Source organism: Solanum stenotomum, chromosome 10 (genome assembly GCF_019186545.1).
Source record: "Solanum stenotomum isolate F172 chromosome 10, ASM1918654v1, whole genome shotgun sequence".
Classification (NCBI taxonomy): domain Eukaryota; kingdom Viridiplantae; phylum Streptophyta; class Magnoliopsida; order Solanales; family Solanaceae; genus Solanum; species Solanum stenotomum.
The window spans coordinates 8354902-8380701 of record NC_064291.1 but is presented as its reverse complement, the minus strand read 5'-3'; the positions used below and the strand labels follow the sequence as shown (position 1 = coordinate 8380701).

The 25800-nt window shown below is 32.5% G+C and overlaps 2 protein-coding genes across 4 annotated transcripts in view; one reads left to right on the top strand and one right to left on the bottom strand.

Annotated features, from left to right (window-relative positions):
* Positions 1 to 3697: 3697 nt before the first annotated feature.
* On the top strand, positions 3698 to 8869 carry LOC125878191 (MLO-like protein 1). Its single transcript, XM_049559386.1, has 14 exons — positions 3698 to 3971; positions 4841 to 4898; positions 4991 to 5211; positions 5605 to 5721; positions 5837 to 5897; positions 6142 to 6236; positions 6490 to 6564; positions 6646 to 6734; positions 7084 to 7133; positions 7458 to 7498; positions 7596 to 7805; positions 7919 to 7986; positions 8229 to 8289; positions 8385 to 8869. Exons 1-14 carry the CDS (start codon positions 3843 to 3845, stop codon positions 8622 to 8624), a joined length of 1515 nt encoding a protein of 504 aa, XP_049415343.1. The 5' UTR covers positions 3698 to 3842; the 3' UTR covers positions 8625 to 8869.
* A 1228-nt stretch (positions 8870 to 10097) lies between these two features.
* LOC125878199 (guanosine nucleotide diphosphate dissociation inhibitor 2-like) overlaps positions 10098 to 25800 on the bottom strand; it is a 225755-nt gene continuing 210052 nt past the window's right edge. For all 3 annotated transcript variants that reach the window (XM_049559396.1, XM_049559397.1, XM_049559395.1), the window contains exons 2-14: positions 16962 to 17073; positions 15664 to 15726; positions 15499 to 15582; positions 15303 to 15410; positions 15009 to 15181; positions 14301 to 14412; positions 14128 to 14208; positions 13947 to 14009; positions 13760 to 13861; positions 13383 to 13507; positions 11836 to 12046; positions 11675 to 11749; positions 10098 to 10518 (exon numbers count right to left, since the gene is read on the bottom strand). In XM_049559396.1, coding sequence (XP_049415353.1) covers positions 10468 to 10518; positions 11675 to 11749; positions 11836 to 12046; positions 13383 to 13507; positions 13760 to 13861; positions 13947 to 14009; positions 14128 to 14208; positions 14301 to 14412; positions 15009 to 15181; positions 15303 to 15410; positions 15499 to 15582; positions 15664 to 15726; positions 16962 to 17048 — 1335 coding nt within the window. In that variant the 5' untranslated portion in view covers positions 17049 to 17073 and the 3' untranslated portion in view covers positions 10098 to 10467. The remainder of the gene's footprint in view (positions 10519 to 11674; positions 11750 to 11835; positions 12047 to 13382; positions 13508 to 13759; positions 13862 to 13946; positions 14010 to 14127; positions 14209 to 14300; positions 14413 to 15008; positions 15182 to 15302; positions 15411 to 15498; positions 15583 to 15663; positions 15727 to 16961; positions 17074 to 25800) is intronic.

Genomic DNA, 25800 nt, shown 5'->3' with positions numbered 1-25800 from the left:
TTTTTTACATATAAAATTGTAATATATAGGATTCGGGTTCACTAAATGGCTAGGGGTGTTCGTGGTTTGATTTGGATCGGTTATTGGTCAAAATCAAAACCAAACCAATCTAGTCGGTTTTTTAAATTTCTAAAACCAAACAAACTAAATGAAAAAAATAATCGTCAGTTTGGTTATTATCTTGGTTCGGTTTGGTTCATTTTTCTGATTTTTTCGGTTTGAAAGTAATAAATTTTTTGAGGACATACGTATTTCGATAGATACAAACACCTAGTACATGAACAATCTACCTGAAAACTATTGTCGGTTTAATTAAGTAATTAAGCAATACTAGATTTATTATTACACAAACAAAGTGATTCAATTAAGAGAAAATGTGACTATCTTATGTGAGGTATGGGAATGTAAAGACTAAAATAAAGGATTTTGATGGACTTGGACTTAGGATTGTAATAGTTGGGCTAAAATTTAAGTGTTGGACTTGAGAAAATTGTAAAGTTAAAGCCTTAAGTTAATTAAAATTTAACAAAATATTTACATTTTATTTATGAATAATATATAAATAATTATAAAATTTATATAATTAATTTATCGATTCGGTTTGGTTATTTTTTCGGTTGTTTTTTCGTAAAATCAAAACCAAACCAAAATAGTATTGATTTTCAAATTTTAAAATCAAACCAAACCAAATATCGGTATTTTAAATCGATTTGGTTCAAATTGCGATTCGATTTGATTTTTTAACCATAACCATGAACCGTCCTAACTACACCTTATCCTAAGTATAAGCTACATCAATTATTGTTAGGGGTAGATTCAGTATGTTGATGACGAGTTCAGTCGAATAGAATTTTGATTCAAACTCGGAATTTATAGTAAGAAATTCATTGAATATGTATACATTATTAATTTAGAATCCAATAAATTAAAAAAATTAAAATTTCAAACTTATAAACTTTAAATAATGACTCCGTCTTTGTTATTATCTCTGTCCATTTTTAATTGTCATATTTTTCCTTTTTAGAGTCAAACTATAAAAACTTTGACTAACATTTTACGATGTATTTTTTCATCATATTGTTATACAAAAATTTTCAATTTATAGTACTTTTCGGATAGTTTTTTTAATATCTAAATTTTTTGTTTAAAATATTGAATTAATGTACTTTAATTTTAACTTTGAACATTAGTCAAATTGCCTTTCGAAAAGCGTAACACGATAAATAAAAGTGGACGGAGGGAGTAGTTGTTTAGTGTGAACATAAGAAAACACGGTTGCATTTGTGAAAACCAACAAATTAGAATAGAGTAACATTGTCTAAATTATATTACATGATTTACAATGTGAATATATTCTTCTGAATAATTTATACAATAGCCAACCTTTTTGTTTTCTCCACTTTCTTTTGCTTTATTTTTTTTAAATTCCAAGTATACAATAAAATTGTATATTTTTCTTTTACTGAATAAGATAATATCTAGTGAGTATATGGTGGAGTATTATAAGAAAATGACAAAAATGATTTCTTTATGTTTTGGGGGTATGTATAAAATAATTCGAAAGTGTTCTTCGAGGGGGGTGGGGGGTGGGGGGGCGGGGCGGATTAAGTGTGAAATCACATTCTAGAGGTATAGTTTTTGTTATTTTTACTGTATTTCTAATGTTTGGTATATGTTTTCTTTTTATGTTCAATTTTTGTTATATTTGGTCCAATATAATTTTTTTGTTGTAAATTGTAATTTTTAAGATTTGATGAGACTTTATTAATATTTATGATTTGATATTTCTTTTCACAATTTTCACCAAATTTAGCATATATAATTTATTTAAACATTTGACTCTACGAATGTAAAAGATCAAACCATATAGAACAATTTTTTAAATATTTTTTTCTTATAAAAAAAACCCTTTTATTTTTTATACATGAACAAATGATATCACATAAATCAGAACTAAGAAATATTTATGCGAACGGACTTTGAAGGTATCAAATCACTTCTTGCAAGCTGTCATGAAACAAACAAGCATTGAAGATTTCCACATTATGATATTTAATTCTACATCAATTACTTCGTCTAGTTTTATTTATCAAATTTTGACTTGATATAGCTATTAAGAAAATATTGATTGGTATAGTAAATTTATCATTTTTCTTCTATTAATTGATACTGTCTCAAATATATTTACTCACTATATTTTTCATTGACATTAACTCAATATTAATAAATTGAGGGTACAATAGAAAGAAGAAAAAAATTGTCCTTCCTTGATTTGTCACAAAATAACAAGTAAAAGAGACATTAAACTAGGAATATTTGACAAATAAATAGAGACGGAGGAATGTAATACTCAATAATCATCAAACTAATTAAGGAATGTTTACATAGGAAGAAACTTTGGCTAATTTGACTCTTTTTTATTTACTTTTTGGAAGACTTGACTTTGCTATACTAACCCGCTTGACTATGAGGATCATCCTTTTTCTACTTTTTTTTTCTAATTTTATTTGAAAATTAGCGTTTGATTATAAAATTTCTAAATTTAATTTGGAAATAAAAAGAACTCTTTAAAATTTATGGTTTACAATAAGTTGTAATTTTTTGTAAACTATAAATCATTTTATAAGTAGAATTAAAAGTTTAAAATTAAAATTATTATTAAATATAGAAAAACAACATTTTAAAAATAAAATTTAACTAAAATGAATACAACGTCACATGAATTAGGACACATGGAATAATTAGTTTGTTGCCAACAATTTAAATTCCCACTCTCTAGAACTTATTAGGCAGTTTCCATTTATTGGTAAAACAAATTTGTTAAATTGTTTTATGTTAAAACTTCAAATTTGTCAACTTGAGGGAAATAATTCTTGTCATATGCAAGTGGACAAAAGAGAAGTTAATCTTTTTGTTAATTTCTTTTTATTTTTCATTTGGTTTAGAATCCAACAAAGTTTAGATTTTTATCGCAAAATCCCATATTAAGAGGTAAAATATGTTCTAATAAAATCAACTTTCTACCTAAAAGAAATCGAATTCAAAACTTTTAATTAAGACGAAGAAATATTTATCGTTCCACTAACTAAATGCATAGGAGGTCAAGAACATGGGGGGACCCAAGAAAGAATTCTTCTTCTGACCATTTCATTCTTCTTGAGAAAATGAAAAAAAGTAGTCCTTCATATTTTGTTGTAGGTTCAAAATAGCACTTTAATTATTAATTGAGTAATTTTAATCTCTTTCAAAGATTTATCAAACTATGATTATTAGATTTAATTGGAACAAGAACAACAAATAAAAAACAAAAACAATAGAAATTCCATTCAACATTTCAAAAACCGCAATATAAAAAAAGTAACAGAAAAAGGTAAAAAATACTCCTAAACTATATTAAGAGAATAAAAATGCACTTAATTGTTGTCAATAACTTTAACCCCTTACCCCAAAAAAACAATGTCATACAAGAAAATAAATCAATATAAGAGAAATTGCACATCAAAAAGTTGCATCAAACTATTGAAATATACTTAAAAATAACATAAATAATAAAGATTGTACTTTCATTAAATTTGACATTTAGAATTTGATAAATATCTAACAAAACAAAAAGTGCTCATTTTTGACAAACTTAAAGAATCAAAATTGATTAAGTAATACTTAAGGGACTATTTTGAACCAACTACCAAACATAAGGGACAATAATTGTCATTTTCTCCATTCTTCTTTCTATGTAACTTCCAATCAACAAGCATAGTAGGATTAACATAGTATTTTTCATCTTAATTAATTCATAATCTTATATATGTAAGTTTTCTTGGATATTCATTTGTAGTAAAAAGATGGCAGGAGGTGGAGGAGATCAAGAAACAAATTTAGAATTTACACCAACATGGATTGTTGCCTTAGTCTGCACTGTCATAGTTGCTATATCTCTTATTGTTGAAAGAATAATTCACTATGGTGGCAAGGTAACTCTTACTTGTATGCATCACAAAATTTTCTTGATTTTTGTTATATATTGGTTCATAATAGTAATTTACTATTGGTACTTCTTATATGTGTCATGTCTCTTTTATTGATCACCTAAGTTATCATAAATTGACTAGTTTTACACTTACGGTTAGCTAGTTTCAATAGTTTCTTGCAGAACAAAGTTTTCTTGAATCTTTTATCTTTGGCTTTTGGTATCTGATTTCATGTGTTGTTTACTGTGTTTAGGTAACTGCATCTTGTTGATATTGTTACGGTTCCTTGCATATATGTTTTGCTATTAGATGTCATGTTTGTTTCTTTAATTACTGTTTTGATTTGCTTGAGCTGATTAGTGGGAAGGCCTGCGTACACTCTACCCTCTCAAACCCCACTTTATGTGATTTCATTGTGTATGTTGTTGCTGTACTTATATGTTAGTTACAATAATTTTCTATTAGTACTTCTGATACGCTATAGTGCGTGCTAATTTGTCAGATGGTCACACAACTAATAGTTATTATCTCAGAAAGTCACTTTCTTTGTTGAAGAAAATTTGAATCAAGAATGAAAAGTGACTTTTTTTTAGATAATAACTATTAGTTGAGTGATCATCTCAGAAATCAACTCCCTATGTTGCTTAGACTCATCCAAAAATGTTGCAGCACCTGTTTTTTGGATGATTCAACATGCATCATTCGACATTTTTGAAGAGTCCGAACAACATGTATCATGTTTCTTTTATTGATCAACCAATTCCCCTTAGACAAAGAGTTAATATTATCTGCTGTGGAGTATAACATTTCTAAAGTTCTGCTAAAAGAGCAATCTTTGATGATATGAATAACAATTGTGATTTTTATGACAGTATTTGCTCAAGAAAAACCAAAAGCCACTCTATGAAGCCTTACAAAAGATCAAAGAAGGTAAAAATTCTAACTTCTGTTTGTGTAATTCTGTTTTTACTTTAAAGATGTCTAATTAGTCCATATTCTGAAAAACATGATGAATTATGCAGAGTTGATGTTGTTGGGATTCATATCACTGTTATTGACAGTGTTGCAAGAGAGAATTCTTAAAATATGTATCCCAAAGCACTTGACTAATCACTGGCTCCCTTGTAAAAAGGATGATGATGTCAATGAAACTGTCCACTTTCAGACTAATTTCTTCTCTTTAATTCCGGGAGGAAGGCGCCTTCTTGCTGAATCTGCTAATTCTGGTTATTGTGAGGCGAAGGTATGTCTAAATAAAAGGCAGTCCGGTGGACTAAAGCTCCTGTTGTTCACATGTTAGACGAAAATTGGATTGTTTTGTGTGAAAGGGATGGGCCACATTGGGATATATTGCATGGGCCATTTAGTTTTACGTTGTATTTCTGCAAGAGGATGTTTTGATCACATAACGACAACTCTTACCGTTGTGCCAAGACTCTCTTCAACTAGACCATTTTACTTTTCTCTCCATCACCCGAATTGTCAAAATAGCAAACAAAAGGGGAATATAATTGCCAATCAAGATTCATAAACACAGTTTTAGTCCATATGCTGATGAAACTGTGATGTTTTATTTATCATATGCCCTTGATTGATGTGTCATTTCTATATACTTTCTCTTGTTGGACCTTAACAGGACAAGGCACCATTGTTATCTCTCACAGCATTGCATCATCTCCATACCTTTATCTTTGTGCTGGCTGTTTCACATGTTACTTTCTCAGCTCTTACAATTCTATTTGGAGGTATAAAGGTAAGGCTTTCAGTCATCTTGCTTTAGGTTTCTGAATTCATCATACATCTTAGTTACATCCCCTGTCCCCCTTCGTTTTTCACTTATACACGATGACCTTGTGTTATCTGTGCAGATACGTCAGTGGAAATCTTGGGAGGATTCTATCCAGAAAGAGGAATATAATCCAGAAGAAGGTATATTGCCTAATGACTGTTGTATCTCATTAGTATACTTCCCTTTGAACTAAATTGGACACAAAAAGTTTGCATAAGTACAGAGTACTCACAAGTCACGAGTTTAAGTTCTGTGCACCGACAGTAAGTTAAGTTGACCTGAAAAATGTAGTAGAACTGATAGTGTATTCATCAGAATGTAATACTTTCAACATAGAGTGATCTCTCTTGTTGTCATCCTAATGAGGATATATTGTATCTGCAGTACTTCGATCGAAAGTAACACATGTTCATGATCATGATTTTATCAAGGGCCGGTTTCTAGGATTTGGTAAAAGATCAACTTTATTAAGTTGGCTGGTAAGCAGAGATTCTTCCATCTTAATCATCCTTGTATGCATATTTTCATTTCTATATACATGTGTTGATGTGTATGTGCCTGTATATATATCCAACAGGTTAGTGTAATATAAGTTGAATCCTTTAGTATATTACCACTTCAGACATGATCAAATGTGTATTTCCAGAAGTTGCTTATTACACATTTTGCTTCTATGCATTGTCAATATATTAGGCGCGACTAACATTTTTCTATTTTGCTCGTGATTCTCAGCAATCCTTCGTCAAGCAATTCTTTGGATCTGTCACAAAATTGGACTATACAACCTTGAGGCTTGGCTTCATTATGGTACATTTACATTAATATATACTGGTTTAATCTTTTTTATTTCTCCATGAAGCTCAACTCTTGCTGATTTTTCCGCTTTAGACTCATTGCAAGGGGAATCCAAAGTTCAATTTTCACAAGTATATGACACGCGTGCTTGAAGCTGATTTCAAGAAAGTTGTTGGGATTAGGTGAGTTACACAATGGTCACCAAGTGAACAAAATGGAAAGAAAACAATGAAGCATGATGTTACTGTTCAAAATTTTGAAATATTATCTGTATAACATGATATCCCTTTCTCCTCTTAGAGGTTACTCGTGTGTTTACCTCAACGACCAACATCTCATTTTCTTAATGTAACTTATCGTCAGGTTCAACATTTCTATCCAAGCACGTAACTAGTTCTCTATATAATCAACTTCAGCACTTGAAAAAAAAGACTGTACTTGATGCTTATCAATTATTTTTAGTCGGAGTCAAACGTGCTCTTAGTTCCTTTTGATTTTCAACTTGCTGAACTTTTACTATTGTTTATGCAGTTGGTATCTTTGGGTATTTGTGGTCTTGTTCCTATTGCTTAATGTTCATGGTGAGCTATATCATTTACCTGTTTCATCCCCTTTTCTTGATTTAGCATAACTTCATTTGGTTTTGAGCCTAGTTTAAGAGCTTATGTTTTAATTATCACCCCCTCTTTCATTTTCTCCTTCTATCTGTGTTTTGAAGGGGAGCCTTGAAGTAACGTTAAAGTTGTCTCCATGTGACCTATAAGTCACGGGATAGAGCCATAGGTAGTCTTGTATCACACCCCTTGGGGTGTAGCCCTTCCACGGACTCTGCTAATATGGGATGCTTTGCACCAGACTGCTCTTTTTTACCTGTTATTGATTTCTCACTCACTTTATATTTGCAGGCTGGCACACATACTTTTGGATAGCATTCGTTCCCTTTGGTGTAAGTAATCAGTACTATTAAGAATTACTAATCTTTGCCAGTGCACCTTTGAGCTATTGAAAATCCTGAAAATGGTTATATTATTGTGATTATGCAGCTTTTGCTAGCTGTGGGGACTAAACTAGAGCATGTAATAACACAACTTGCTGGAGAGGTTGCTGCAAAGCACATCGCGGTAGAAGGAGATTTAGTTGTGAAGCCATCAGATGATCATTTCTGGTTTCATAGACCGCGACTAGTCCTTTTCCTCATTCATATCATCCTTTTCCAGAACTCCTTTGAGATTGCATTTTTCTTCTGGATTTGGGTAATCTTTAAAAACATAACATTAAACGCTCAATGTAACAGTTGGTATAAGCTTTTTGGATTCACATTTCATTCCATTACTAATTGAGATTATCGCGTTCTGTTCATTGACAGGCTCAATATCGTTTCAACTCCTGCATCATGGGACAAGTTGGTTATATCATCCCTCGACTTGTCATAGGGTAAGTTCCCTGTCCTTTCTCCTCTAGACGAGGAAAATGCTTACTTGCATCTGGTATTTACACCAAACCAAACAATGTACGTAACCATGAGGGTCACAAACACGTCCTTTGCTCACTTTTCACACCTATCTAAGTCCAACATGTCTTACCATAAATGCGTCCAGGCCCAATTATGCTGTAGTTGAAAAGAGGTTTAGAATACTAAACATGCTATTACATAATCTAATTGAGTTTTTTTGCAGGGTGTTTGTTCAATTCCTTTGCAGTTATAGTACTCTACCACTATATGCAATTGTCACACAGGTGCATCTTTCTTGTACCAACAAAATACTTATCATTTTGGTTTTATAGATTCATTTACTTATAACTTTCTTTCATTTGATGCATGATGAATGCAGATGGGAAGTTCCTTCAAGAAAGAAATATTCGACGAGTATATACAAGACGGGCTTGTTGTTTGGGCTAAGAAGGCTAGAAGGAGAGCTGTCAATGGCTCCAACCAAGTAGGACATAAAGAGTCCACTTCTCCTATGGCTGTGCAGCTAGCACAAGTAGAAACACAAGTATCTGCTATGGAAGAGGGCAATGGGGGAGAAATTAGGCACGCGACCGACCAACTCAACTCCAAGGTAAATTAAGCCAACAACCAACATTCCTCAGATATCTCAAAGCTGTTAAGACTGTAGAGAAACTTGTAAAAAGTGAGTTATGCAGTACATAACTCAGCAAGAAAAAGAATGGTATAAAAATTTTTTTGGAGCAAACTCAGTTTGTACTAATGTACTAGATATATGTTGATTACTTTTTTGTTTTAATTAATGTGATACAAGTGTAATTTGGAGCCATTCAAAAATTTATATTTTTTAAAAATATTTTTAAGTTATTAATTATTGTAACTTGTGTACTTTCTACGTAATTTTTACATAATATATATTACTCTTTTTTTTCTCAATTTATGCTGCACAAGCGAAATTTCCAGAGTCACCAAAAAAAAAATTAAAATATTTCTTTTAGATATTTTATGATTTATAATATTTCTTATGCGTTATTCACATAATACATGTTACTCCCTTTATCTTATTTTACGTGGCACAAATAAAAATTCGAGAGTCAACCAAGAAAAAAAATTATTTTATATCTTAAATTGTAATTATTTTGATTTATAGTCATTTTTATGTAATTATCAAATATATAACAAATTAAAAAATGAAGTAAGACAAATAAATTAACATACAGAAATTTTCAAAAGTATTGCTTCTACCACTTATTGATATTTAATACTCAATAATAATTAATTTTTCATTCCTAAAAATTTGTTGAAATTTTATGAACAAATTATTTTAATCTTAATATTGTGATTTATTGTCCTTTTTATGTAATTATAAAATATATAACAAATTAAAAAATAAAGTAAGACAAATAAATTAACACAATTTTTTTTCCGAAAGTATTGCTTTTAGCCACTTATTTATATTAAAAATAATAATACTAACAATTATAATAATAAATTTATTGTTTCTAAAAATTTGTTGAAATTTTATGATCAAATTTATTTTAATTTTAATCTTGATAAAAGACGATGTTAAATTCTAAATACATATAAGGAAGAAATAGTGGGGGATGATCGGGGACGTGACACGTGAGAGAATTAACTTGGTTGGATTATTGTGTGGTAAAGAGATGACATATGCAAGGGACACTTTGTCCACACACTCAAAAAATATACATAGTTGCTATAGTAAGGTCTTCATTCTATTGAAATTGACTAAAATAGTGTTACCAAAGGTGTGTGCTTATTCCCATTTATAAGATAGTAGTACAAGTAGATGTTACAATGTTTTTTCCCTCTTTTTTAAAAATTCAGTACTATGATTGAATATGGACCAATGTTGTCACAACTTACTGATATCTTTAGTTCCCATATTTTAGAAAAGACTCCTCATCAACTCTCTATCTTTCGAGCCCAGCTCACTGAGCTTAACTCCCTGAAGTAAGAATGTGTTACTGTAACATTGAACAAAAACATAGAGAGATTAAACCAGAAAACCAATTGTGTATTGTGTGTGCATACTGTCTCAGACAATCCTCAAAAAAATAAAAAAAGCCAAAGGTCAAACACAATTTTAAACCTTTAAGCTCCTACTTCCAGACAAATCTGAAATTGGATGAAAAATTAATAAAACCAAATTTAGCTTCAGCATCGACGACATCTGAATCTCACATCTAGGTCCAGCCTCAGCCATAATAGCAAGGGGAGAGGGAGACCGGCGTGCATGCTTCTCCAAGTTCAAGAAAAGTGATTGTATTTTTAAACATTATATAAATTTGTTGAAGGAAGAAAAAAACAACATTTGAACTATAGTATAACAGAAAATCCATCATAAATTAATCCCACTTCTACAGCAACGCCATCAGAATCCCATCGACACATATAGGAATCCAGCAGCAAAATATGTGGAAGTACAGAAGTAAAGGAATTTATCATTCTTCGGCAGCACTCGCAGCACTTAAGTCCACATTGAGGTCAAGAACCTGAACAAGATAAACAATTGAGTCAACTGAGATAGTTCCTTCAAAGCTCAATATAGTTATTACAAATAATGCCACCTTTTAAATGAAATCTAGCGACCGAAAAGTAGAATAAGCTACAAGTCTTGTTTTCTTTGGTCTCCATTACCACCCAACTTCCCCCCTTTACTCCTGGCAGCAGGAAGAGAGTAGCGGAGGAAACAGCAATTGCCTAGGAAAAGTACCTTTTGATGCAATAACAGTACATCTAGAAAAGTACCTTAGATTCACATGCTTGTAACTATGCTTCATATTATCTATGTGGGCACTGGTACAAGCAACGTATACCTACACCTTTACCACACGAATTGGAGAAGGGTGCAAGAAGACAAACAAAAATATAGAAGCTATGACAAATTAATAGCACCAAATATACCTTTGTGAACTAACCCAAGAAAGCACACGTAGATCATGATTGAAAAAAAGAAAAAGAAAGAAATCAACATTTTAGTGCGACTTAACTAATTAAGTTATGTTCTCAAGCCCTTTATTTGTGGAATAAAGGCCCGCAATCATCAAGAAGGGGGATTTAATGTCAATGTTCATCAAGACTTTTGAAGGACACAGATATTCTGCTGAACTTTTTATTAACTCAACTAATTCAACTTTAGTCTCTTTCCTTGATTAAAAGAGTACTAGAAGCAGAGACTAGAGTTTTTTTTTTTTGATAACCCAAAGGTAAAGGAGTTTTCTGGACAGGACAATATGTCCCTTTTCTGAATTTTCAAAATTAGTGTCCACTTCATGAAAATAGACTTCTATTCTTCATCCCATATACTCCTTCCACTAAGGTTATCCTTTTCAGAGAAATATACAGCAAAACACAGAAAACTAAAATGTATACATCAGAAAAAATGGTTAACCCAAGTTAAATTTTGCAAATAACATTTAAATGATAGCAAGACATGATTCCGAGACAGCACATTGCGAAAAGAAAGTTCAGGCAGTAAAACGGCAAAATGTCTAAGCCACTTTTCACAAGTAGAATATTTTGGAAATTCGAAGTTTTCAAAGTGTGTTGGCAAAAGAGAAGCTATCTGCAATGACAATTAGATCTGTCCCAGTATTCTCTAAAGTACGTAATGGAAAGACCAAAGTCAGGTAAATAATAACTCAATACCTTTCCAGTTATTTTGGTGTACAAATTGAGCACATCATCTACAGTCGACTCAAAGTGAGTTGTGGCATCATAGCTCTGTTCAAAATAGAGAATACAATAAATTTATGTTAGGTTATCTTTCTGAAGTATGATTTTCAAAGTAAAATTTAAGAGAGACTCACAGTTGAAACAAAACAATTGTCCAAGGTGCACTCATTGACAGGTTCAGATCGGTCATAAGTTTCATAGACGATCTCATCCACTGGTCCTAGAAGACTGATGCCCGGCTTCAGTTCATTCTCTGGGTTATCAGTTTCTGCCTCTGTTGAGACAAATGCAATGAATTTCCCCTTTGGAGCAACATTATGAGTGTAAGAACAGCAGAACAGGTACCTGAAGAACCAAATGTTAGGCATAAGGTATGTAAGAAGACTCTAGTTCTTAATTGTTATGAGTTTTTAAAAAGAACAACTCTGAATTGAGTGATAGTGCTGGATCAAGCCTTTTAAGGAAAACACCCAGTCTTCAGGACCCACTCAAAAATTAATCAACGAGGTTAAAATCTCCGAATAATATATCAGTCCAACAACAACAACATACCCAGTGAAATCCCACAAAGTGGGGTCTGGGGAGGGTAGAGTGTACGCAGACCTTACCACTACCTCGTGGAGGTAGAGAGGCTGTTTCCGGTGGACCCTCGGCTCAAGTACATCCAAACCAAGCAAGAGAAGAGGAAACATTATATATAACAAAACATCCACTAAGAAATAATATATCAGTCCAATTGGCATATACTCCATAAAAAAGTTTTACCGACCACCCATTTAAATGACCGAAACACAGCTTGACCTGTCCAAAAACAAATTTTAAGTGCCATAACAGAAGCAGAGAATAGTGTAAAGAGCTACAAAAAAAAAGGTCCCCATGGCCTTTTCTGCCTACAAGTGAATCTTGATGATAGGGTACGTATTGAGAAGCATGTACANTAAAAAGAACTACTCTGAATTGAGTGATAGTGCTGGATCAAGCCTTTTAAGGAAAACACCCAGTTTTCAGGACCCACTCAAAAATTAATCAACGAGGTTAAAATCTCCAAATAATATATCAGTCCAATTGGCATATACTCCATAAAAAAATTTTACCGACCACCCATTTAAATGACCGAAACACAGCTTGACCTGTCCAAAAACAAATTTTAAGTGCCATAACAGAAGCAGAGAATAGTGTAAAGAGCTACAAAAAAAAAGGTCCCCATGGCCTTTTCTGCCTACAAGTGAATCTTGATGATAGGGTACGTATTGAGAAGCATGTACAATACAACCAAAAAACCCAATATAATCCACAGGTGGGAGTGTACAATAACATGAACAAACCAGAAAGACATGAGAGGAAGGGGAAATATTTGAAAATGCGAGACTGCAAAAATTAACTAATTAATGAAATATGAAAAGGCAGTCCACATCCATTTCTTAGGGGGCAAAGGAGATCTGTATATTTTAGCAAATTGTGGAACTAACGATCTTTTACTAATGAATGTAACCACATTGAACCAGGCTTTCACATGAAATATTTTTCAGTACTCAAGTAAAAATCAAGTTTGACTAATATGCCTGTTTAGTAAATGAATGAGTATGTATTGAAGTAAACTTTATTTGCGAATAGTTTGTTATATTTCCAGCTCAGCCCAGAGAATATAAGTAAAGTTTTTCTAAGATACTACAATACTTACATATCTGATTTGCGACCCAACTGCTTCTGAGGTAGGATAATCTGCACAGAGTGAGACTCGCTGGTATTTGGTATTGGGTGGCTCATAATTGCGATAGCTCTTGCAACTTTGCCAACCTTCCTCACCTGCAAATAGCTTATTTTGTGTTTAGTAACTCATCCAACCACTTATAAACGGTCAAGTATCCTCATAACAAGTAGTTTGACTACTTCCACTTATAAACAAGTGAAATCTAGATTGCTAGGAAACAGGTATATCATGTATCCATGATCTACCCTTACTTATACTCGAAGATCATGCCGGGTATTATAGATCCAGAAGCCTATTCAAATTATTGGCAACAGAGCAGTTATCTCAACAGGTAGAAAAACATTTACCTTGGAGGGCAAGTAGGAAGGATCACATACAACTTTCTTGCACTTTGCAGTTTCCCCTTCTGAAGTAACACCACAGACCTTTCCTTCTTCATCAAACTCTACCTGGGATTTGAAGATAGCATCTTCAGAGGACTCAAAATTACATAAATATTTCCTTTTGCAAAAAGGTACAGAGCGGAAATACTACCTTGCATTCAGGTTTATTCAACATGTAGGTCCCACCATACACAGCACTCAATCGAGCAAATGCCTAAATTAGCAAACAGATGTTAACAGTGACAATTATATTAAATAAAAAGAAGTTGGAAAGTACAAAACATTAGCATGAGGGTAAACAAGAAAATGTAGTGAGGAACTCAAGGCAGTACCTGGGGGAGCTCTCCTAATCCATACAAAGGATAAATATATGGTGATCCTCCTTGGAAACGAGCAAGAGACTCAGCATAGAGCTGTCATATTATAGAGAACAAAAACTTCACATATCCACACAAACCTTAAACAACATTAGCAGGAAATTCAAAAGAAAAATATTGACTTTCACCTTCATTCTCTTCACAGTATCCACTGCTGGTTCATCTAAGTAGCGGTCATCTCTATGCAGTGCCAATGCATGACCAATGAAGTCCACAGTGTTGTCATCAAGACCATATTTTCTGTAAAAATAGCACATAACCATTAGCAAGAATATAGAGCATATGAATTAATAATGAATTATCAAATAAAAAAAAAACTATCTAATAATCCCCACAAGTCGTGTAAAGCAATCACAAACCAACTGTTACTGAACCACAAATTCGCACTTCATAATATAACCTTCTTCCCTGAAAAGCTTAACAGTAGGGATCATCTTCATTGTCCTAATGGGAGACTGATCATGCTGAAAAGTTTATATTTACATACTCAGTGGAAACATCACACTTCACAGATCCTTTAAGAAAATCGATTCTCTTTGCTATAAAGAGGGGTAAGCAGTACAAACTCAAGTTTATATTTTCTAATATAAAAATCATTTGAGGCAAGCATAGTGCTCAGCAAAGAAGAGAGATTAACTTTGGAGTAAAGAAATGTAACACGACAACAAGCAACATTTCTAGTGCATTTCAATAAATTACTGATGTATTCTTTTCAAGATGCTCTATGATATAGGCACACAAGAAAACTAGACCGGGACTATCTTACATGAAAATGTATTCAAATTACCCTATAGAAACTGAACACTGAATCAAAAGCAAGAGAATCAAGAGCGTACGCAATAAGCTCTCTTGTGGTAACTTTTGTTAGATCCATCCCTTCATGTGTTTTAGGATCACTTTCTTTATAATCTTGAACATAAATAAAGAACTTTCGAGCACGCCGCTTCTCAAAAATGCCCATCAGAGGAGATTTAAGTGCCTCCATGTCAGTTGCTGGCACCTTGTGCACCTATTTCATCAGGTGTCAATATTCCAGGTTAGAACAAAGTTATCCAAAAACCAATTTAACATTCAAAACGACGTAATTGTACCAAACATGTAAAGACCACATACATGAAAAACAACTATACCTTTCCTTTGTTATACACAAAGCTGCCATCAACCGCTTTAAAGGATAAATATTTCGTAACATCAGTATGAATTAGCACCCGCACAAGAGCACCATTTGCCATAATAAACTGCTCCCAAAAAGAAAAGATTTAGAACAACACAAACAATGGAAGATTTGTTTCTGTGAAGCAGATATACAAAGAAAAAGGGGAAAACCTTAGGAATCATGTCAACATTGTAATCTCTACTAGAACCCAGTTCAGCTGGAGGTTTATCACTTCCTTTAAACCTCTTCCAAAGCTGAAACATAATAACTCTATCAGACAAATAGGAGAAACAAATAGCACAAATGAATCATGTCCAAGATTTAAGGAAAATTACCTGGACAAGATTGAGGGAAGTTGATTCTCCTCCATAGTAGTCATTTCTGTCCATGTGCAGAACCTATTTCACATGAAATAAGCATTAAGCAATCACCATACAACTAAAATACATATAAAAAAATAATGTTAAGCTATTTCAAATGATATTTGCTTCCCTTATACCCCCAAAATATTCTTTCCCTTTTTGTTTTTTATTCTAAAATTGAATCGATACATAAACTCAAAGCATTAAAGCCCATAATGACCCAATTTAGTTATATGTCATTGGTTTTACACCGGAAAGCTTGTGCAGATAATCACATCCAAATAAGTATACCTCCAAGTTACACTAGCCTGATAACTCAACTTTAGTACTCATGAACTAGCAAAGCCAAGGTATCTTTTAGAATGATGATGTTATCATATGTACTCAAATAAATCACTGGTAAATGAAGAAAACTAATATACCTTGACAATGAAGATCGATCATTGAAAAAAGGGGTCAAATCAGATGTATATCAATCAAAATTTGCATCAAAATTCTAACATCCAATCCCCATGTAAAGTTGATTATTCTCTTGCATTTTGCTTTTGTAGGTACATAAACTCAAAGCATTAAATCTCATAATGACCCAAGTTAGTTAATACACCATAGGTTCTACGACGAAAAGCTCGTGGACATAATCACATCCAAATAAGTATATCTCCAAGTTACACTCGCCTGATAACTCAAATTTAGTAATGAACTAACTAAGCCAAGGTAGCTTCTTTAGAATGATGGCGTTATCCAATGTACGCAAAGAAATCACCGGCAAATGAAGATCCGTCATTGAAAAAAAGAGAGGGTCAAATAAGATGTATATCAATCAAATTTTGCATCAAAATTCTATCATACCAATTCCCATGTAAAGTTGATTACTCTCTTGCATTTTGGTTTTGCAGATAAATAAACTCAAAGCATTAAATCCCATAGTGACCCAATTTAGTTAATACAGCATAGGTTCTCAAACAAAAAATCCGTGCACATAATCACATCCAAATAAGCATATACCTCCAAGTTACACTCCCCTGATAACTCAAATTTAGTAACTCACCAACTAAGTTACGCAAGGTAGCATTTTTACAATAATGGTGTCATCAAATGTACTCAAAACAAATCACCGGCAAATGAAGATCGATCATTCCAAAAAAAGGGTCATATCAATCAAATTTTGCATCAAAATTTTCAGCGTTATTAGATCAGATCCAATTGAGAAGAAAACAAAATGAAATAAGATCGAACAAAAACAATTACCGATCTGGTGAAAAATTGAATACCTTAAGACCATCAACAGATAGAAGACCGCTAAGAATGCATTCCTTGAGACCTGTGCCAAGCACAATCACATCATATTCTTCATCCATTTTTGGATCAAATCAGAGGAATTGGAAAAACAGAAGGTAGAATTGGATGATTAGGGTTCTGTATTGGTCAAGCTAAATATTAGAGAAGTGGGTAAGAGCTTATTATATTATATTCAAAAAGTTTAATAAAGAAAAAGAATGCATGATGATAGATCAAGGAAAATGACTATTTCTCAATTTTTATTTTTATTTTTTGGAGTATTAAACTTTTTTATTTTATTTTAGGGAAAATGCATAAATTTCCCCTTGAACTTGTCCCGAAAAGTCAGTTATACGCTTAAATTAGCATAGTACCTATTACACACATATACTATTCAAAAGTGAATTTTCTTATCCCTAAAATTGACATGGCAAAAAAATAAAACAAAAATAAAAAATAGGCCCGCCAATTTGAAATTAAAGTAAAAAAAAAAGTTAGAATCCTCTTTTCCACCCCCACCCCCACACCTCTTCTTCTTCAAATCCCACCCATTGCCCTCTTCTTTTTATTCTTTATTTTCATCACACTTCTTTATTTTTTATCACAATCTTAAAGCACAATTTTTTTTTATTCGCAATTAGGTTAATTCCCATAAATTTGTTAGTGAATAATTGTATTTTATCTAGAAAAAAATTGATTGGTTGTTTCTATCATTTTCATTTATTTTGACTTTGTTAAAAAAATTTTGGTTGTTAATCAATTTTCCGTTTTGATGGTAATAACAACTTTATGGGTTTGGTGGTGATGGGTGGCGCGTGACAAACATTAAAAGAGGTAATTGAAGGCGGTGAAGAAGAAAAATTCGATATTGATAATGGTGGTGGTGATATTTGGCGTTGGCTGACAAAGAAGAAGAAGAATTGAAGGTGATGTAGTGGTGATGAAGAACAAAATCAATAGTGAAGGTGGGGCCGNNTTATTCGCAATTAGGTTAATTCCCATAAATTTGTTAGTGAATAATTGTATTTTATTTAGAAAAAAATTGATTGGTTGTTTCTATCTTTTTCATTTTTTTTGACTTTGTTAAAGAATTTTTGGTTGTTAATCAATTTTCCGTTTTGATGGTAATAACAGCTTTATGGGTTTGGTGGTGATGGGTGGCGGGTGACAAACATTAAAAGAGGTAATTGAAGGCGGTGAAGAAGAAAAATTCGATATTGATAATGGTGGTGGTGATATTTGGCGTTGGGTGACAAAGAAGAAGAAGAATTGAAGGTGATGTAGTGGTGGTGAAGAACAAAATCAATAGTGAAGGTGGGGCCGGATATGATTTTCCGATGAAATGAGAACTGAAAATGGGTGGGATTAGTGATGAAGATGATATAATTATTAGTGAATTAAAACAATTAATTAAAATATAGTTAACAAAAGAAAAGAAAACAAAAAATTATCATTTATGACATGACACTGAAGTAGCGCTGATGTGGCAGTGAGTGTAATAAACCACATAATGTGAGAGTGGTGTTACACGTCTCAAGGTGATAATAAATTCACTTTTGAGTAGTTAAGGTGTGTAATAGGTCACCATGATAATTTAAGTGTGTAACTGACTTTTCGAGACAAGTTTAGGGGGAATCTATGCCTTTTCCCTTTATTTTACTTTATAATTTTATATAATATGTGAAACTCTTTTGGTATGATCACTATTATATTTGTCATTGATTTAGGTTAATTTATTTTGAATTCTGTCTTTCTAATTTCATTTTTCTTGATTTTCATATGTATGTTCTTATCGGTTGTTTTTCTTCTAATCTTTCGCATGTGTTATCTATTGATGAGTTCTCATTCATTTCTTTAATTTTATTCTATCAGTTTTTTTGTGGAGAAAATAGCCAAATGACCCCAACCTAGTATCAAATTCTCAACTACACACTTATACTTCACAGAAGACCTATTACCCCCTTGAACTATTTTTCAATGAAATAAATAACACCCTAAAATTGAACATCCACATTCATAACTTGCGATGGTGGACACGCACATCCAACTGTCAAGTATATATATTGATTTTTTTTTATATATATTCTTAGTTCCTTCTTTCATCTTTATTTTATTTTCTTTTTCTTTTTCTTTTTCTTTTATAACTTGTAAACGATATATATACACAAATTGATCCATCAAATTTTAGATTGCTATAATACTTGCCTCAAATCATTCAATTGTTTTCTTGGCTTTATTAATTTTTGAAAATTTCAAGAAAAAAACTTATTGTTCTCCATCGTGTTCATCAGATTTGTGCGAATCTGTGAGTGTGATCAAGTTTGGTGTATGGAATCTACACATTACTTGTTAATTGATTTTGAATTTGGTGTGTAGATTTGAGCCAAAAACTAGAAAACTCCATTGACGTACAAAGCTGTCCAAATCAAAAAAGAAATGTGGGTTTCTGGGTTTGAATCTAATCTGAAAATCTTCATTGGCAATTACTAATTTGTAGAGACTAAATTGAATCCTTTATGAGAATCCCATTGTTGAGTTCTTGAGTTTGAAAACATCTAAATCAATTGATTTGAACTAAAAAATTGGCGAATGAAGGGCGAAATACAAATCCATGGACAACCATTGTTAAAGAGCTTCGAAGCTCAAGTATGAATTTTTGAATTTGTCGGCGAATTCATCTTTTTCCAGTGATTATTTCCTCGACATTGTCGGCTTGTTCGATGAGTTTCTCTGACAAATATAAAATTTATCATCCATCAAAGATGGGGTTGGGACTGCTGATTCTTCTTCTCCAAAGTGAAAGGGAAAGTAATATCCACCATTAAAACGGTGTCATTTTACTTATAAAAATAAATAAATAATATATAATACTATTTAATTATAACAAAAATATAATAAAAATATTCTTTTTACTTGTTTTTTGCTTCTCACTCTCTCAAAGAGAGTGAATGCACTCTCTGTGCCAACTCAATATTTAAGGAATTATTTATTTCATTTTTAAATAGTCCTAGTGAGTGATAGGACACCCGTGAAGTTGGAGTGTGTAGTTGAGATTTCGGGCATAGATTGGAGGGGTTTTAGACCATTTTTTTTTGTGTAAATGCTTAGTTTGTCTACACCGAAGTTTTGATTATGAATGATCCGAACTCAGCACGAATAATTTGAATATTACAGTAGTGATTTTTTTTCCTTGTGACTTTTTTTTTTTTTTTTTTTTTTTTTTTTTTTTTTTTTTTTTTTTTTTTTATTATAACTTGGGCTTTTATTGAGTGAGAATCAACAATACAAATGGCAGTGGCCCATTCTGCCTGTCCAAAGGTCCCAATAAAAATAACCCAACAAAAATAAAATAAAGCAAAGCAAAAACACTACACTTTGACCAGTACAATTACCCTGAACTTTATGGTTTCCTAATCTAGAGCTTAAACAGCTCCTCTGCCGCTTCCCTCATACCATGATGTCTTTGTGCATCTCTCAGATCCTTCTAGCCAAGCTATGGTTATCTGAAGTGACATTTTCCTCCTTTATTTTGAATTCATTTTTTCTTCAATCATTTCTCTAATTCTCCTTCTTTCTTCTTTGTTCCAGCTGTGTTCTCTAGTTGATGGGAATTCCGCTCCTTTAGTATCTTCTTGAGGGCTTCTGTCAAATGAAATCGCCTTCTTTCACTGGGTAAGCTCATCTCGTTCTTGTTTGTGCTATAAAGCCATGCCTTGTAAATATATCCTTTTACTGCCAGTCCATCTAGATAATATTTCACTCTTTTTGGTACCAAACAATGTTGTACATATTAAAGTGAACCACTTAATTTCTATCCTGTCATAATCCCTTATCCTTTGCATGTTGAAATTCTGATGTAAGGGCATTGTAGTTTGTCAACATTAATCAGTCTCTTTCCAGTTGATTCCATCTCTTGAAAGTGAACAAAACTGCAATTACCTTTATCTAATGCTAGATTTGCTATGTAATCTGCAACTTTGTTGCCTTCCCTCATTATATGTTGAAACTGGACCTCTTTGCCTTCCAATAGTTCCCTGACCTGCTCTATCATGTCTGAAATAGACCATGGACATTCCCATTTCATCATTAATACTTGTTGTAGTAGTAATGAATCTGTTTGAATGATTATTCTATGACTATCTGCTTGCTTGCAATGTTTAGCTGCTTCTAAGATAGCTATTGCTTCTGCCTCAGTATTTGTAGTGTCTTCTATCTTCTCTCCTTTCGCATATAGTAAGTCCCCATTTTCATCTCGTAGACAGAACGCATAAGCACTAGCTCCTGGATTTCCTCTCGATGCTCCATCAATATTGTATTTGACCCATCTTATTTGTGGCATGTCCCATTGTACCTTAGTGATTTTGATTACTGCTCTGTATTCCTGTAACTCTCTCACTATTTCTGGCCAAGTATTGAGAAACTTCCTTTTTGGCTTTCGGACCTTTAGTAACCTCAATATGCTTCCTGTAATATTGTGAATACTTCTTTGCCATGTAGTTCTTAGCTCCTCATGTTTTCTAGCGTTCCTTCTTCTCCATAGCTCCCAAATTATAATGCTTGGGATAGCCTTGAAATATGATTGCATCCCTTGTCTCACATTAGCTCCCCACCATTGTATAATACACTCCCTGAGACTAAGTTGTTGGATATTCAAACCTGCAAAAGAAGAAAAGTAGGACCAGGTCCTGTTAGCAAATTCTGATTGCTGGAACACATGGGCCAAAGTCTCTTGGGAGGGATTGGTGCAACACCAGCATCTCGACGGTCCCTCCACTCCCCATCTTCTAATTCTATCATCCACCGGAATTTTAAATTTCCACAATCTCCACATTAAGAAATTCATCTTGAAAGGCATTCCTTTCACCCATAAATCCCCGAGAATTTGGCTGGGTTGTTCTTTATGCCTAACATACTCCCAAGCCGATTTAACAGAGAATTTTCCATTTGAAGCAAGCATCCAAGTAGGTTTATCAGTGTCATTCCCTTCCCTTGGTGGTCTGATTTTTTCTTTGATGAAGTTAGCCACTTCAGTTGGAAAAATCTCTTGCATAAGTTGCTCATCCCATTCTCCTTCCTTTTTTATATCTTTAACTTGTTGATATCTCTCATCCCATTCATAGCTTTTCTCACTTATAGAATATAGATCCCCTAATCCTGTCCAGTTATCATACCATAGATGAGCCGATCCATTTTTGGTTTGCCACCAAATTTGGTGCTCTATATGATCTCTGGCCTGCAACATTTTCTTCCATACCTGCGATCCACAATATCCTGCCTTCCACATTACTACATTCTGATTTTCCTTTTTACAATACTTGTTGAAAAGGAATTGACTCCATACTGTCCCTTGCGTCCTGAAGTTCCACCATAATTTACAGAATAGAGCCATGGACACATCATGCATCATTCTAAATCCCAATCCTCCTTCCGCTTCTGGTAAACACAGTTTGCTCCAACTTGTCCAATGTCGACCTTTACCACCTATGCAACTACTCCAAAAAAATTGTGCCATCATCTTTTGTATTGTATTTATTACGTTGCTTGGTGGATTCATCACTGACAAGCAATGGACGGGAATGCTTTGCAATACATGTTTAATTAAAATTGCTCTTCCTCCAAAGGACAACAACTTCCCTTTCCAAGCCTGTAATTTGGTACTGATTCTGTTAATCATTTGCTGATAATATTCCTTCTGTTTCCTCCTATAAAAGATAGGGCATCCTAAATATGTAAAAGGGAATATTTGCTTATGTAATCTCGCCAAAGATCTTTCGTATGACATTTTAATAATTTTAATAAAATGGATTCATTTTCATTAGAGTTTGAAATTGAAAATCTTAAAAGTGTACTCTATTTTTATTTGAAGTTGGTTCTTTATCCTTATTAATTTTTTTTCTTTGTTATTATATGTTATTTTCAATATGGTGATGAAATTCATTTTTATGACTTAAGCCTATAACATTTTTTTTAATTTAAAGTTCATCAAAAAAATCATGAGTACTGCAAATATCAACAAAGTAGGAAAATAAATCAGATTTGACATCAATGATTTCAAATTGTAATCTAAATAGTAATATTTTTTCTTTAGTGAATTTTAATTTGTTTTGTCTGTAATCTAGATTTTAGAAAAAAAATTAATTATCTTCTATGAATGTCGTTTATTTCTTTTAATTTTATTTCAAGTGTTTATTTTTTTGCATTTTTCGAATTGATTTGTTCAATGATAAAATTATTTTCTTTCCGTATTTATGATTGTCTACTTCACTTTATTTTTGTCCATTAATACCTATGCTCCTGAACATTGGACAAGTTATGTCATGCAAGACCTTTGAATAAATATGATATTGTAGAAGTGTTTGGATTTGAAAGTTGTCATTAATGCCCTGAGAGATGCCACCTATATTTTATTCAAAAGAAATTTGGGTTTTTCAAGAAAATCGAAACATATGAAACTTGCATTTGTTTTAGAGTTTTCACTATTCCATGTAATCCATCTTACTTGTCATGTTTTCTTTGTTTGTTCCTTAAGAAAACATTGACTAAAAGAATGAATTGACTAAATTATTCTTATTTACTCTTTGATTTCAAAATAAACATATGAGTTTGGAAAGTTGTCGGCTACTACGCCGTATGAATTATGTACTAATAGAAAGTATGGCTTGAACATTTTAATGTCTTGAAATTATGTTGCGTTTATTCATAAAAAAAATCAGTATGAAAAATTAGGTTCAAGAGGAAGAAAGTATACCTTTATACGATACTTTAAACAATCTAAGGATTATGTGTTCATAGGTGAATAAGATAGTGGCATTGTAGCTAAAGTTGAACTACATGATGTTATATTCATAAAGACTAATTTCCTAAGCAGGGTAGATAGGTCGAGACTTATTTCTTTATGAGACTACGTCCCGATTGCTTCTACTGCAAACATTCGAATGAATTTGAGTGAGAGTCATTTTAATAATAAATGAATCAATTTTCATTTCCATGTATACACCATTTAAAATGAATCGTGTTGATATTATAGGTTCAATTGTGCGCAACTTATCAACTGATAAATTAGTTATCAATCTCAACCGCAACTAACAAGTCATCCATAAATTCTCCATCGTCAATTTGATATTGAAGAAAAAATGTTTATAGTTATTCCACAAGATGATGAAGAGTCAAGAAAAATAAGGTGTGTTTTGGTTCTCCTCTTTGGACTGGGAAGAAATCTCTATAATTAGGAATTCTTCTAACCCTAGAAAGATAAAAGGTTTCTATTCATGCTTGCCCACCCAAGTATTGAGAGAGTTCGGATGTGAACTTGGGATCATTATAGGAGACCGCATAATTGTTGTCTACTTGTGGATTCGCTTGAAAGTCTGTCTAACTTGGGGATTCGCTTGAAGGTATTTGCTCACGTTTCAAGAGGTAATTCTTGAATTAAATTTCAACAAGTTTATGTGTTCTAGCATAATTGTATATGTTCTAGCATAAACGATTTGGTTATCTATTATTCATGTAAGCAGTATGATTTTGAGTATGCTTCCGCTGTGCATAGAGTTTCCAACAATAACCTATAGATTTTATGAAGAAAGGCAAAGAGCATAAATATACTTAGCTTTATTGTGTTTATTTCTTTGAGAAGCAAAGGGTCGGTCCTTCTTGATTTTATAATTCTCACTTTTGACCAATATAAATTACTGTTCAATTAAAAAAAATTAGTCAGCGATCCCTTGCCTCATCAATTCACTAATAAAATAACTATAATTGAAGTTTTAATAAATATCAGTTAATAGACACTAAAATACTAATCAATTTATCATCATAGGTTTAAAATACAAATAATATATATTAAATATTTTAATTTAGATTCAGAAATTATATAATAAGGACATATGAATAGTGATTAAGATAATATACCATCCTTGAGTGAAACACGTGAAATTATGACTTCATGATCCCACATTTCATTCACTAATTTAATGCTTGATAAATTGATATTTTAAATAATCAAATAAACTTAGGTCACTTAACTAATTGCAAACTTGTTACTTGTCTTTTTTTTAGGATAGATAGCATGTTGCTTATTCTCATTTTCTGACTATTAATTCAAGATTTATTATAGGTAAATAGTTACACAAAATTTTCAAGTATTTTGTTACAATAAAATGTCACGATTCAAAATGGGTCATGAGTGACATCCACACTTAATCTTCTAGGTGGGTGAACCAACGAATCCAAACCCCAACTTATATTAGTTATTCAACTTACGAAATACGATAATAATGTGAATACTCAAATCTTATTAAAGTGAGAAATAGGAATCTACTAGAGTTTATTACATATCATTCTCAAAACCTGAAAGTCATCACATCAAGGACACCTAATCCCCAAATACTAAGTCTGAGAGAATCAAAGACATCATAATTTATAAGTAAAATAGTTTGTGTCTGAAATCTAAGGACATCATGCCATGACCGAGAGAATCCAACACGAGCTAGAAGGAATAGCTCACCATGGAATCTGATGTGCTAGAGACTGGCTAGAGCTGAGGGTGAGCCGAAGTCGTTGGTACCTTTGTTGCACTCCACAAAAGAAAAAAAGAAGAAAATACAAGTAGGGATCAGTACAAGGCAACATGTACTGAGTATATATCATCGGTAAACTCAAAATAGAAACTAAAATGCATAAAGTAATAACATGAAATAACCCTTAGCAAGTGGCAAACAACAAACAACATGAATAAGTGACAACAATAATGAAACAAGTAGCCAGGTACGAAATTAGTTGGCAATATCAAGAACACACATGAGGACTCAAGCATCCACACCATTCTCTTTTAGG

Bases quoted from the DNA above. Each gene is read 5' to 3' on its own strand.
- LOC125878191 (XM_049559386.1), top strand. From the start codon at position 3,843: ATGGCAGGAGGTGGAGGAGATCAAGAAACAAATTTAGAATTTACACCA. The intron at 5,722-5,836 runs GTAAGGCTTTCA...TTATCTGTGCAG, and splicing joins TTCTATTTGGAGGTATAAAG to ATACGTCAGTGGAAATCTTG. The intron at 6,565-6,645 runs GTACATTTACAT...TTTCCGCTTTAG, and splicing joins TGAGGCTTGGCTTCATTATG to ACTCATTGCAAGGGGAATCC.